We start from the raw sequence: 12,609 nt of genomic DNA, 5'->3' as shown, positions 1-12,609 counted from the left end.
CGCACAGCCTTGAGTAGTTCCCGTTTATGCCGCTCGTCTTTGAGCTCGTCTTTGGGCGCTAGTGTCGCGTCTTAGGAATTAGTGAATACCATTTCAATATTTCATCGCTGCGTCAAGACTGATCTCTAGGCTGTTTGCTTAGAGAATAGCACTACAGGAAGTGCATCCATACAATGGCTCAACAGTTATGGTATGGGCGGGAATTATGAAGAACAGACGAACTGAGCTCGTTTTTGTAAATAGTAACATGAACGCTGTAAATTACGTTGAGGATGTTCTAAGGCCTTATGTCCGTCCATTTGCACAAACGCTTGGCTCCGATTTCACGTTGATGATGATTTCGCGTTCGCATACAGCTTTACACACACGGAAATACTTGGCAAGGGAAAACATCCTGATATTGCCTTGGCATGCACAATCGCCAGACCCCAACCCCATTGAGCATACATGGGACATGCTCCAGAGACGTGTTTTAATGGACTTGGATGGAGTGACAACAATCAAACAACTGATGGACTTACTAAAATTTCATTGGGAGTAATTGCCGCAGAATAATATTAACAGTCCCATCAATTCTATGAATAATCGGTGTCAACAAATTCTCCATAACAAAAGAGGCCACACTTTATATTAATTTATGCAATTTTTGTTCAACCATTTAATTTTAGTTTTAGTTGATTAGGCACCTTACTTTGTACTACGTGCATACAGTACTTACTCGTAATTATTATTAAGATTATTAAAAAATAAAATAAAAAAAAAACAATTATTATTTAATATTAAAAAAAAGCATTAAAAATAATATAAATAAGAAAATACTAAGGATTTAATGCAAAAACACATTGTAAAATTGAAATTTGTATGTGTTCCATAGATATTTGATGTCAATAGCAAAGGCAGGGTTACCAACTAAGTGTGCTTAGCGTGTGTTATGTCTGTGGCAAAGATTTAGATCTGTGGTCAAAACCAACATTGATGCAATTTGAATAATCAGCTTCTCTGTACTGTTAAAGAGACGTGCGTTTTAAATATCTGTCTCTTTCTAAGACATCGACAATTTAATAAACACAACGAGCAACACTATATGGATTTTTGTGCATCCATCTAATTTTAGTTTTCAGAAACAGATTCTGCGCTACTAACTTTTGTCCCAATTTTTACAACATTTTATGATTTCTTGTTATATACGTAAATAAACGTTTTGTTGAATATATGGGTTAATGATGGATAGATATCAATTAACCTTATTTTTAAAATAGTCCCATCCTTTTTTAATTTGGTTTATGTTAAAAATCCGACACCGTGTTGGCAACACTACACTACACTGCCATTGTCTGATTTCTCTGGTTCCTTTGCTAATCAAAGAAAAATTGATTCTTTGATACCCCTTCAATTTCTTTTTTAATGGAGGACGGCAAAATATCCCAATCTAATGATTATCAAAAAGATAACGATGAGAAACATCCGAAGAAAAAAGGTAAAAATAAGAAAAAGCGAAGCGGTGGTGATGGCGACCATGGTGTGTCGGGACCATCGGACGTATTGGTTCCCAATTCAGGTGATGTTCATCAAAATATATCGTTAAAAGATTTAAAGATGGCTATGGAGGTTTTAAATCTTCAACAGAAGCCTGCCAAAACGACTGAAGAAGCTTTACACAAGTCATATCAGTTTTGGTCTACTCAGCCAGTCCCAAAAATGGATGAGAAGATTGTTTCTAATGAACCTATCGAACCTCCAAAATCCCCGGAAGACATTAGAGGAGAACCATATACTTTACCCGATGGTTTCCAATGGGATACACTAAATTTGAATGAACCTCTAGTGTTGAAGGAATTATATACTTTGCTTAATGAGAATTATGTTGAAGATGATGATTGCATGTTTCGATTTGACTATCAAACTGACTTCTTAAAATGGGCTCTTCAACCACCAGGATGGAAAATGGAATGGCATTGTGGGGTTCGTGTAGTAAAATCAGGGAGATTGGTTGGATTTATATCTGCTACACCAGCTGAATTAAGAATATATGATCATGTGCAAGTAGTTGTGGAAATCAACTTTTTATGTGTGCACAAAAAGCTACGCTCGAAAAGGGTAGCACCTGTTCTCATTAGAGAAATTACACGTAGAGTTAATTTGACTGGCATATTTCAAGGTGTTTACACTGCTGGCATTGTATTGCCTAAACCAATAGCAACATGTCGTTATTGGCACAGGTCACTTAATCCAAAGAAACTAATTGATATAAAATTCAGTCATTTATCAAGAAATATGACTATGCAAAGAACGCTTAAATTGTTTAAACTTCCAGATTTACCTAAAACTCCTGGTTTCCGTAAAATGGAAACTCAAGATTGTGATAAAGTTGTGACATTATTGAATGATTACTTAAAAAAGTTTGATTTGGCTCCTATATTCTCAGAAGATGATTTCAAACATTGGTTTATTCCCCAGGTGGGCATTATTGATAGCTTTGTTGTTGAAGCTTCGGATGGCACTATAACAGACTTTGTGAGTTATTACACATTGCCATCTACTGTTGTTTATCATCCAACTCACAAGACGTTGAAAGCAGCATATTCATTTTATAATGTGTCTACTAAGACACCATGGATAGAATTAATGCTTGATGCATTAATAACAGCAAAAAATTCCGGTTTTGATGTTTTCAATGCATTAGATTTGATGGATAACAAAGAATTCTTAGAACCATTAAAATTTGGTATTGGTGATGGTAATTTGCAGTACTATTTATATAACTGGAGGTGCCCTACTATGACTCCAAATAAAATCGGTTTAGTTTTACAATAGCAGTACCTATGTGTTTTTGTAAATTGTAGCCAGCTATCTTTTCTTTACACTACTTTGTATAAAGTATTTTTATTGATTGGAAATAATAGATAAAGCATGTAGCAATGGTTTTAAACCTCACTGTACTAATGTGAAATAGGTACTATGTATATTATTAATACACTTGATAATATTTATAATTACATTTTTTATCAATGTTTATATACCAGAACCAATTTTTCCTATCCAAAAGATTGCTTTACAGTAGTATTATAAGTAACCATTTCACTATGGCAAATTATAAATCTAAATATTGTAGAAGAGGTGTTCCTAATGTTGGACTAGACTTAATTTCCTTCTATAAGTTGCTATATGCATAATTCTTTCCTTCAAGTACTAATGAAACATTATATTCTAAGCCAATTTCTATCTATTGCTGTAGTGATATGATTATGATCACTACTTTTGAATCTGTTAGTAGGTATATATATTTTTATTTTTGGCATACTTAGTAAACAATCTTGGTAAATATGTAATTGAAATATATACATATATATCTGCCATTGTTATTATACTACACATATATATGTCGCTACATATATAACATTTAGAATAAAAAGTTTTTGTATTATGTATTTATTATAGTATTTAGTACAGAAAAGCCTAAGTTTTAATTTAACACATTATCCATCTATATATTACCAAATTTAACTCAATTCTATTAAACCATTTAAATGTGAATTAGTAACAAACAAAAGAATTCCAATTATTAGCAGGCCTATCATTTAAATGTAATATTTAATTACCAAGGTTGTTTACAATCAAATTGCCTGACATATTTGACATTATTTTACTATATATGATTGCTTTACGCTTCAACATATCTGATGGCAAAAAATCCAATTGCCTAGTATTCATACAATAAACAGTACTTACATTTATTAAAAACTAATTATTAATATTAACACTGTCTATGGTATTATTTTCATAAACAGAACATTATAAAAAACTTTATTTTTTTAAGGTTTGAAATAAATATCAATTAACTAATTCTTTGACTCTGCTACACCATAAGAAGATATTTTTTTATATTTGTTCTATCTAAATATGACATGAATACTAGAATCGATTTTAAAGGCCATTTTCTAAACTTATCTAAATCAAAGTAGTGGTTCTAAGGCAAAATAAATAAAAATTGCTTCAAACCTAACACTGAATACTGTTTATAATTTTTGAGCCTCACAGAAAAGGTAATAACGACAGATTAGAGACAGATTATTACACAGATAGGATACTCAGAACTGATAGACTTGGATATTATAAACTTTATATATTTGAAATATATGTATATTGGTCAAAAATTATAAATATATTATTAATAATTATAAATAAAGCCTGGCCAATCAAAATTATATATTAGATGTGATCTGCTACAAAAACACGCAATTTCTAGACTGCTCTTAACCTTTTCCACTCCAATGTCGAGTGTGACACTCGACATTGATTTTGTGCCATACCAAAAGAGATTATAAAGATTAGAATTAAGAATTATAATATAGTATCCTGTAATTACTCATAAAATAAAGTTTATCATATAAGAAAAAATCAACTTTATTTACAAAATACGAAAAAACCCCTAAAAGTTAAAAAAAAAAAAAAAAGCAATTTTAGCGTGGAGCTGGTGGAATAAAAAAAAAAAGGCTTGGAGTGGAAAGGGTTAAAAATCTCTGCAATGCAAAGATTTATGTAAACAAAAGATAAAAATGCACACTTCATACAAGCTACGTAAGACGACTCAGTCAGGAATATCTCATCAATCAACGCAAAAAAATCCTTTTTCCCGTTATATTGGCCAGCCTCATGTTCAAAATAGAACGAATAATTTATACTATAGTTTGATAAAAGAAACGTGAATTATGCGATAAAAGAAATATATAGATTTTATATCAAATTGCATGTTCCGATGAACATTTTATTAATAAAAATAAAACAAAAGATAACATTCTTAAATATGTTTATTATTTTATACAATATTACCTTAAGATCTCAATTTTGTTATATTATTGATAGTAAACACAAGTTTTCAACACTTCCCATAATATGTAGTCAATTTCTAGAGTAAATCTCGTAATCGAGTTAATATTAATTATATATAATCGTAATTCCCACGTCAAAATAAAAAGAAATATCAATAAATTATGTCTTCTTTGCCCTGCCGGATGGTGAGAGCGGGCAAGGTATGGACCTCGGGGCGTACCCCATTACCCCAGCTTCAACTCCGGAGATTACCACCTCCGGATCCCTTGGTTTTAAGCCGACATGCACAGATGGTATATGTATGTCGACGTGGCATCTTCTTCTATCTTCTTCCGATGATATAGGCAGCAGTGTGGGAGATTCCTCTCCCTACTCTCTTTTTTTTTTATTTATAATAAAGTGGTCTCTTTCCAACTCTCCCACCCGTTCCCAATAATAATGTTAGTAAAATAAATAAATTGTTAAGGACCGACACAAGAAATGTGTCGGCGAGGGGCTGCTATTGCGGGGGGCATTATCGAAAAAAAGAAATATGAAATACAAAGCTAAAACTGTTCCACAAATAGTTTAGATGGCAGCCATTTGCATCACATTTAACAGTATTTTTGTTCGTCAAGTTTATTAACGAAGAAACACTTAAAAAGTTAATGAGATTTGAAACGACTTATGAAGTATGGGAAGAATTGCATAGGTTATTTGATGGACTGACCGAAGACAGCTTATAATTTATGCATGGAATTTTTCAGTTTTAAACGCAATGAAGAAGATGACGTTTCTACACTTATGTCAAAACTCAAAAATATTTGGAACGATTTAAATGTAGAAATTGCTAAGAAACCGGAAACAAACCATAGTAGGTTACCTGATCTGTTTTTAATATGCAAAATTCTGGATACTTTAGATGAAAAATATTTTCCGTTTAAATCTAGTTGGTTACTTTTAAATCAGCATGAAAGGACAATTTTCAATTTAACCAGTCAGCTCTGTGCATATGAAAGAACACTAGGGAGCAAGGCAGAGACCAGTCAAGAGGCCCTAGTCACCACGTAAATGGAAATTAAGAAGAAGGATAAAAGACAGTGGAAATGTAATTATTGGGGAGGAGTTGGCCACAAGGTTCGCTACTGCAAGATATAGATGGTGGATAAAAGATGGCAAACTACCGAAGCCTAGTCCAACTAGACCAGGTTCACGCCATGACTCTTATGATGGTGACTGCTTGCTCTAAACAAAAACAGGACAAAATTAACTGGTATGTAGACAATGGAGCTACGCGTCACGTAACCATTTGTCGAGACACCTTTCTAGATTTTCAAAGCTTTTCTGAAACAGTTGAAACTGCTGACGGAACACCTATCCCTACACTTGGAAAAGGAACCGTGCGAGTTGAGTCAACTATAGAAGGTAACAAGCAAATCATAACTCTAGAAAATGTTTGGTTGTGCCAACGCTTACAAAGAATTTATTTTCGATGCTGCCAGCTCAAGATAAAAAGCAAAACAGCATTTTTAATTTTAAAACTACTACATGTTCTTTACAAGTATATGGCAACACTACATTTGTAGGAAGTAGAAAGTACTGTGGTGAATTGTATAAATTAAATTTAGAAACAATCCTGCCTAAGAAAAGCACAATTGAAATTAATGTTGTTACTCAAGACAACTTACTGCAATTATACCATGAACGTTTTGTACACCCAGATAAACGTCATGTACGAAAGATACTGAAAAGAGAACTCGGGGTAGTAGGTCTACCCCGAGTTCTCTTTTCAGTAGTCCAGATAATGTTACATGTGAAGGTTGCATATATGGTTAATGTCATAGGAAGAAGTTTGGGACAAGGGAAAGAGCTACACGCCCGGAAGAAATTATACACACAGATGTTTGTGGTTCGTTTAACTCTTTGAGTTTCTCCAAGTACAAATACTATGTCTTATTTAAGAATGATTACTCGAGTTATGGTTTACTTTATCGTCACAAGTCCGAGGTAAAGAAAAACTCGTACAATTTCTAAATGAAGTTAAAATAGTAAGTCAAGAATATCTTTAGCAAGCATGGAATTCAACAGCGACTCACGATGCCATACACTCCAGAACAAAATGGATGTAGTGAACATGAAAACAGTAAAGCCATGAAAGATGAAATAAATTCTCTGAAAGAAAACAACGTCTGGAGTTTATGTAAGCTACCACCCAATCGGACAGCATTACCATGCAAGTGGATATTTAGAATAAAAAGAAACCCCGTTGGTTCAATATATAAAGCACAACTTGTGGTAAAAAGTTTTAAACAAAGAAAAGGTCTTGATTATACCGAAACCTATAGTCCCGTAGCAAGGTTAGCAACAGTTAGAGCACTGTTAAGTATTAGTGCCATGGAAGGATTATACCTTACGCAATCTGATGTTACAACTGCTTTCCTCAATGGTACACTGCATGAGGAAATATATATGAAGCAACCTGATGGTTTTCATGACGAAACATCGAATGTTTGCAAACTAAACCGAAGTCTGTATGGACTTAAACAAGCACCAAGGTGTTGGAATACCTGATTCGAAGGAATATTTCTTGAAATGAACTTCGAACAAAGTGAAAGCGATTGCTGTCTTTGTGTAAAGAAGATCAACAATAAGAAGATACTTATTTGCTTATATGTAGACGATGGTCTAATGGCTACAACAGATATCGAATTAGCGAACTCCTTCTTGAGAGACTTGCAGAAACGTCTGAAGATAACCACGAAACCTGCGACGTACTATTTAGGTTTAGAAATAGAAGCAATAAAAGGTTCTATCACTGTAAAGCAGGGAAAGCTAATGAGGAAATAAACTTTTCATACAGAGAAGCAGTAGACGCATTGGCTTATTTTATGGTCGGAACACGTCCTAACATTGCTTATGCTGTTGGAATAGTTTCCAGAAAATTATCTAATCCTACAAAAGCAGATTGGCTTAATTCAACGTTTCAACGTCTTCGTTCTGGAAATTTCGACCTACAAAACCTATCCCGTGGACGGTCGGAGACCAAAGTGGAAAATGAAGAATTAAAGCCTATTATGGAAGCGGATCCATCACAAAGCACTTCAGAGATAGCTGCAGGCTTTGGGGTAAGTGATAAAACTGCATTAATCCACGTGAAGCAAATCGGAAAAGTAAAAAAAAAAACTTGAACGATGGTTATCTCATGAATTGAGTGAATCGAACTTGCAAACATGCGTCGACTACTGTGTTACTTTGCTCAATCGTCATAATAATGAAGGGATTTTAAATCGAATTATTACTTGTGATGACAAGTGGATACTGTACGATAATTGGAAGCGCTATTCATCGCTTTAGGCCATTGCTGCTTCACGACAACGCAAAACCACACATTGCGCAACAAATAACCACTAAGTTATATGAGCTACATTGGAATTGGAATTTGAATTTGGAATTGCATTAGAGTGGCGCTGGCCTCACGTAAACAATATCGTCCGTGAAAATAATGTTTTAATAATATCTAAAATAATAATTAAGTCATTAATATACTAAATACAAGAAGAACTAAGTGTATTTTAACTGAGATAATGTTATCCAGGTGAAATAACATCGTCATTGTCTAAAAATAGTAGAAATAAAAAATATTCAGGTTGTAACGACGATAAAAATTTAAACCACGAGTGAACAATTTATACCGAAGTGTAATGAAAATGTGTAGTATGTGGATTAAAATTGCCAATAATCTATTTTAGTGAAATTTACATTATCAAATTGAAATATTATTATCAGAAAATAAATAATAAATTATGTACGGGTCAAAATGAACAGTGATTATGTGACTACCCACCTTCTTCTTTTTTTTAAAAAGTGATTTATTTGAAATTATTGATGAACGAATCTCTTTCTATAATACTTGAATATACTTAATACACTTAATTTTGATAAGTTATAAGCAAGTAATATTAGCGTGGTGTCGATAAGTTGCACTTTGTATGGACGTCATCCTCTAGTCTGCTTGAACTATTATTATTGTTTTTTTTTTTTTTTTTTTTTTTTTTTTTTTTTTTTTTTTTTTTTTTACTTTTTATTTACGTGTACGCAAATTGATTGGTTTTATTTTTATTTGAATATCAAGATAATGAATTTTTTGGAAAATGTTACTTTTCGACGGCAACGAACTCAATCGGATTCATGTAATACTAGTGGAATTGAACAAATATCAGAAACACTTAATGAATCAACCAACAGTTTACCTAATTTTTCAGATACTGAAAATGAAAATGATGTGATTCAAAGGCTGAAAATACAGATTGATAAGTTATCATTAGAATTAAGATCTGCTCACAAAGAAATTGAAACATTATCGTTACAAAATACATCTCTCAAACGGATAAATGATAGGCTACAGAAAAATAATGATCTACTTAAAAAAGTAACAGATAGTCCTGGTTCTAAAGCAAAATCACCTGCACAAAGGAAAGTACTAAAATTTAATACATGGAATAAGCAAACCCAAACAGAACACTTTACCACAGAAAATATGGTTCAGAATGCCGTAGAGAAAAGAAATAATTGCAGTGATAATGAAAACATATTACAGTTAACAATTAATAGACATGAAATTTTAGATCAACAACTAGAAAAACAAACAGTCAAACACAAACTATGTATTTTGAGTTCCAATAATACTAATAATATATTATTAAAAACAGAAAATACATTTGAAACCTTTGATATATGTCACTATGTAACACCAAATTGTGGAATAAAAGTACTTTTGAATGGAATAAGTATGAAGCTAAAGGATTTTACAATGGAAGATTTCTGTATTATATTAATTGGGGACGAAGACTTCAAAACGACAAATGACAACTTTAATCTCATTTTTTATATTAGAAATATGCTTAGGGAATTAGAACATACAAACATAATAATATGCTTACCAACTTTTAGATGTAATAATTTTTCAAATATGTTTAATTGGAGAATTGAAAATTTTAATAGTTTATTGCATTTGGACTCCCTAACATATGAATACGCATACATTCTCGACTCTAATCTTAATTTATCATATGGACATAGAATGTTCCATATACATAGTACTGGTTGCATAAATGATTACGGGATTCGAGTTGTTTTCAAAGATCTGTATAATTTAGTAAAAACTTTGCAATTACAAAATAACTCTGACTTGTCATTGAACAATAAATATGTAAGCGACAATATTGATTGTAAGAATGAACATCAATCAGAAAAAAAATTTTTTCGATGACAATTTTCTATACATATTACATCAGAATATAGCAGGCTTAATTAATAAATCTGACCTTTTGTCTGTTTGTATAGATGAACTCTTAGAAAAAAATTTAAATGTTGATATTATATGTATAACAGAGCATTTTATTATGGCTGGATGTGAGAAGTTCTTTTATATACCAAATTTCCATATGGCTACTTGCTTTAGTAGAAAAGGTAGTAAGAGGGGTGGAACATGTATCCTGATAAAAAATGGACATCAGTGGAAATCACTGCCTAAAATAACTGAACTTTCCATATCAGAAGTATTTGAATGTTGTGCAGTTGAGTTAGTCGCTCATGATACTGTTATTGTATGTATATATAGAGTTCCAAAAGCAAATAATTTAGATATATTTTTTCAAAAACTAAATAATATATTGGAAGTAATTTGTAAAAAAAGTCGTAAAAACATAATTATTGCAGGTGACTTTAACATTGATGTATTGAAAAAGAACGATCTCACCTTAGAATTTGAATGTCTACTTTCAACTTATAATCTCAAATTAGAAATTCGCCAACCCACGAGATTAAAAAGTCAAACATGTATTGATAATTTTGCTCACAATTTAGGAAATAAGTGTAGATCAGAAATTATAGATTTTGCACTATCTGATCATACATCTCAGTTATTAAAATGTCGAATAAAAAGAACATTTACGAGTATCAAATATTGGCGCATTAAACGACGTGACTTTAGCAAGGATAACATGACAAAATTTATAGATTGCTTAAAATCCTACAATTTTTCTGACATTTATGATACTAATGACGCAAATGAAGCCTTTAATATTTTTTTTGACCATTTTAAACTTTTTTATGACTTATGCTTTCCAAATAAACTTATTACTAAGAAACCGTTTAAAAAGCCAAAGTGGATATCGCGTGGAATTAAAGCTTGCTGTAGAAAGAAAAGGAAACTTCTATGGGATTATAGATTTAATCCAAACGATACAAGCAAAGACGCCTTACAAAAATATTCTAGAAAACTTAAAAAAATTATTAACCTAACTCAACGTTCACAAAATAGTCATAAGATAAATATGTCATCGAATAAAACTAAAGCGACTTGGCAAATAATAAATAAAAACAAACAAAGTATAGCTAGGAGTTCCATGCATTTAGTAAAAAAAGAAGGCAAAATTATCTGTGACCTACAGGCCATATGTAATGCTTTTAATAACTTTATTATCGACAAAGTTACACCTATACTGAACTCAGGAAATAAGGTTACGAGTACTATAAAAACAAGTAAAAATTCAATATTTATGGCGCCTAGTTTACCCCATGATATATTAAAAATTATAACACACTTAAAAAACACTAGCAGTGTTGGCATTGACGAAATATCTACAAAAGTTGTAAAAGCTGCTTCAACATACATAGCCTCACATCTTAGCTATATTATCAATCTCAGTATAAGTTCAGGTACTTTTCCTAAAATTTTAAAAACTACAATTGTAAGACCAATATTTAAAAAAGGGGATAAATATTCAATGGAATGTTATAGACCAATTGCATTGCCTACAACATTTTCAAAAATTTTTGAAAAATACATATATTTACAAATATACGAGTACTTTGAAAAACAAAATCTATTCACATCAGATCAGAAAGGATTTAGACGCAACAAAGACATTAACTTAGCAATTTATGATTTCTTGTACACTGTTTTGACAAATATGGATAAAAGTACACCGGTTTGCTCCATTTACTGTGATATGACTCAAGCTTTTGATTACGTAGACCATAATATTTTACTTCAAAAATTATATGTATATGGAATCAGGGGTAATGTTTTAAATTTACTAAAGTCTTACCTTACTGACAGGAAACAATGTACTCAAATAAATAAAATAAATAATAGAACCAAACTTGAAGAAACTTATATTTCTGACCAGAGAACTGTCTTGTATGGTGTTCCCCAGGGTAGTGTTATGGGTCCATTGTTGTTTATTATATATATAAATGATCTACCCAAAATAACAAAGCAACCTATGTCACTTTTTGCTGATGACAGTACAGTAACAATAGAATGCCAAAGTATTGATGAGTATGAAAATGATGTAAACCAAGCTTTGAAGAATATAGTTAAATGGTTGAATAATAATAATCTAAAAATAAATATTAATAAAACACATATAATGCATTTCAGTCAAAGGACTTCTTTAAATACTATTGGTGCTTGTTACCTTAATAGTGATATTAAAATTGTAGAGAATACAAAATTCCTAGGTATTATAATAGACAATAAATTAAACTGGAAAGATCATATAGATGAATTATCCAAGAAATTGAGTTCTTCGGCTTATGCTTTAAATAAATTGTCTCCTACAGTAAATGAATCAGCGCTCATTACAGCGTATCATGGTATTACTGCTTCAAATTTTCGGTATGGCATAATATTTTGGGGAAATTCAACGAAGAAAGAATTTGTATTTAAAGCTCAAAAAAGGTGCATAAGAGCCATGTTTAATCTTAAAAATACTGATAGTTGTATGCCGTATT

The 12,609-nt window shown here is 31.7% G+C and overlaps 1 protein-coding gene and 1 pseudogene across 1 annotated transcript; both read left to right on the top strand.

Moving 5' to 3' along the window:
- Nucleotides 1-1,204: 1,204 nt before the first annotated feature.
- Nucleotides 1,205-2,993, top strand: LOC113518300 (glycylpeptide N-tetradecanoyltransferase 2). The gene has a single exon (XM_026903154.3). It carries the CDS (start codon nucleotides 1,405-1,407, stop codon nucleotides 2,812-2,814), a length of 1,410 nt encoding a protein of 469 aa, XP_026758955.1. The 5' UTR covers nucleotides 1,205-1,404; the 3' UTR covers nucleotides 2,815-2,993.
- A 1,998-nt stretch (nucleotides 2,994-4,991) lies between these two features.
- Nucleotides 4,992-8,245, top strand: LOC116413542 (uncharacterized; annotated as a pseudogene).
- The last annotated feature ends 4,364 nt before the right edge of the window (nucleotides 8,246-12,609 follow it).

This window comes from Galleria mellonella, unplaced genomic scaffold (genome assembly GCF_026898425.1).
Source record: "Galleria mellonella isolate WM207_F2 unplaced genomic scaffold, CSIRO_AGI_GalMel_v1 utg132, whole genome shotgun sequence".
Lineage (NCBI taxonomy): Eukaryota > Metazoa > Arthropoda > Insecta > Lepidoptera > Pyralidae > Galleria > Galleria mellonella.
This window is presented reverse-complemented; position numbering and strand designations above follow the sequence as displayed.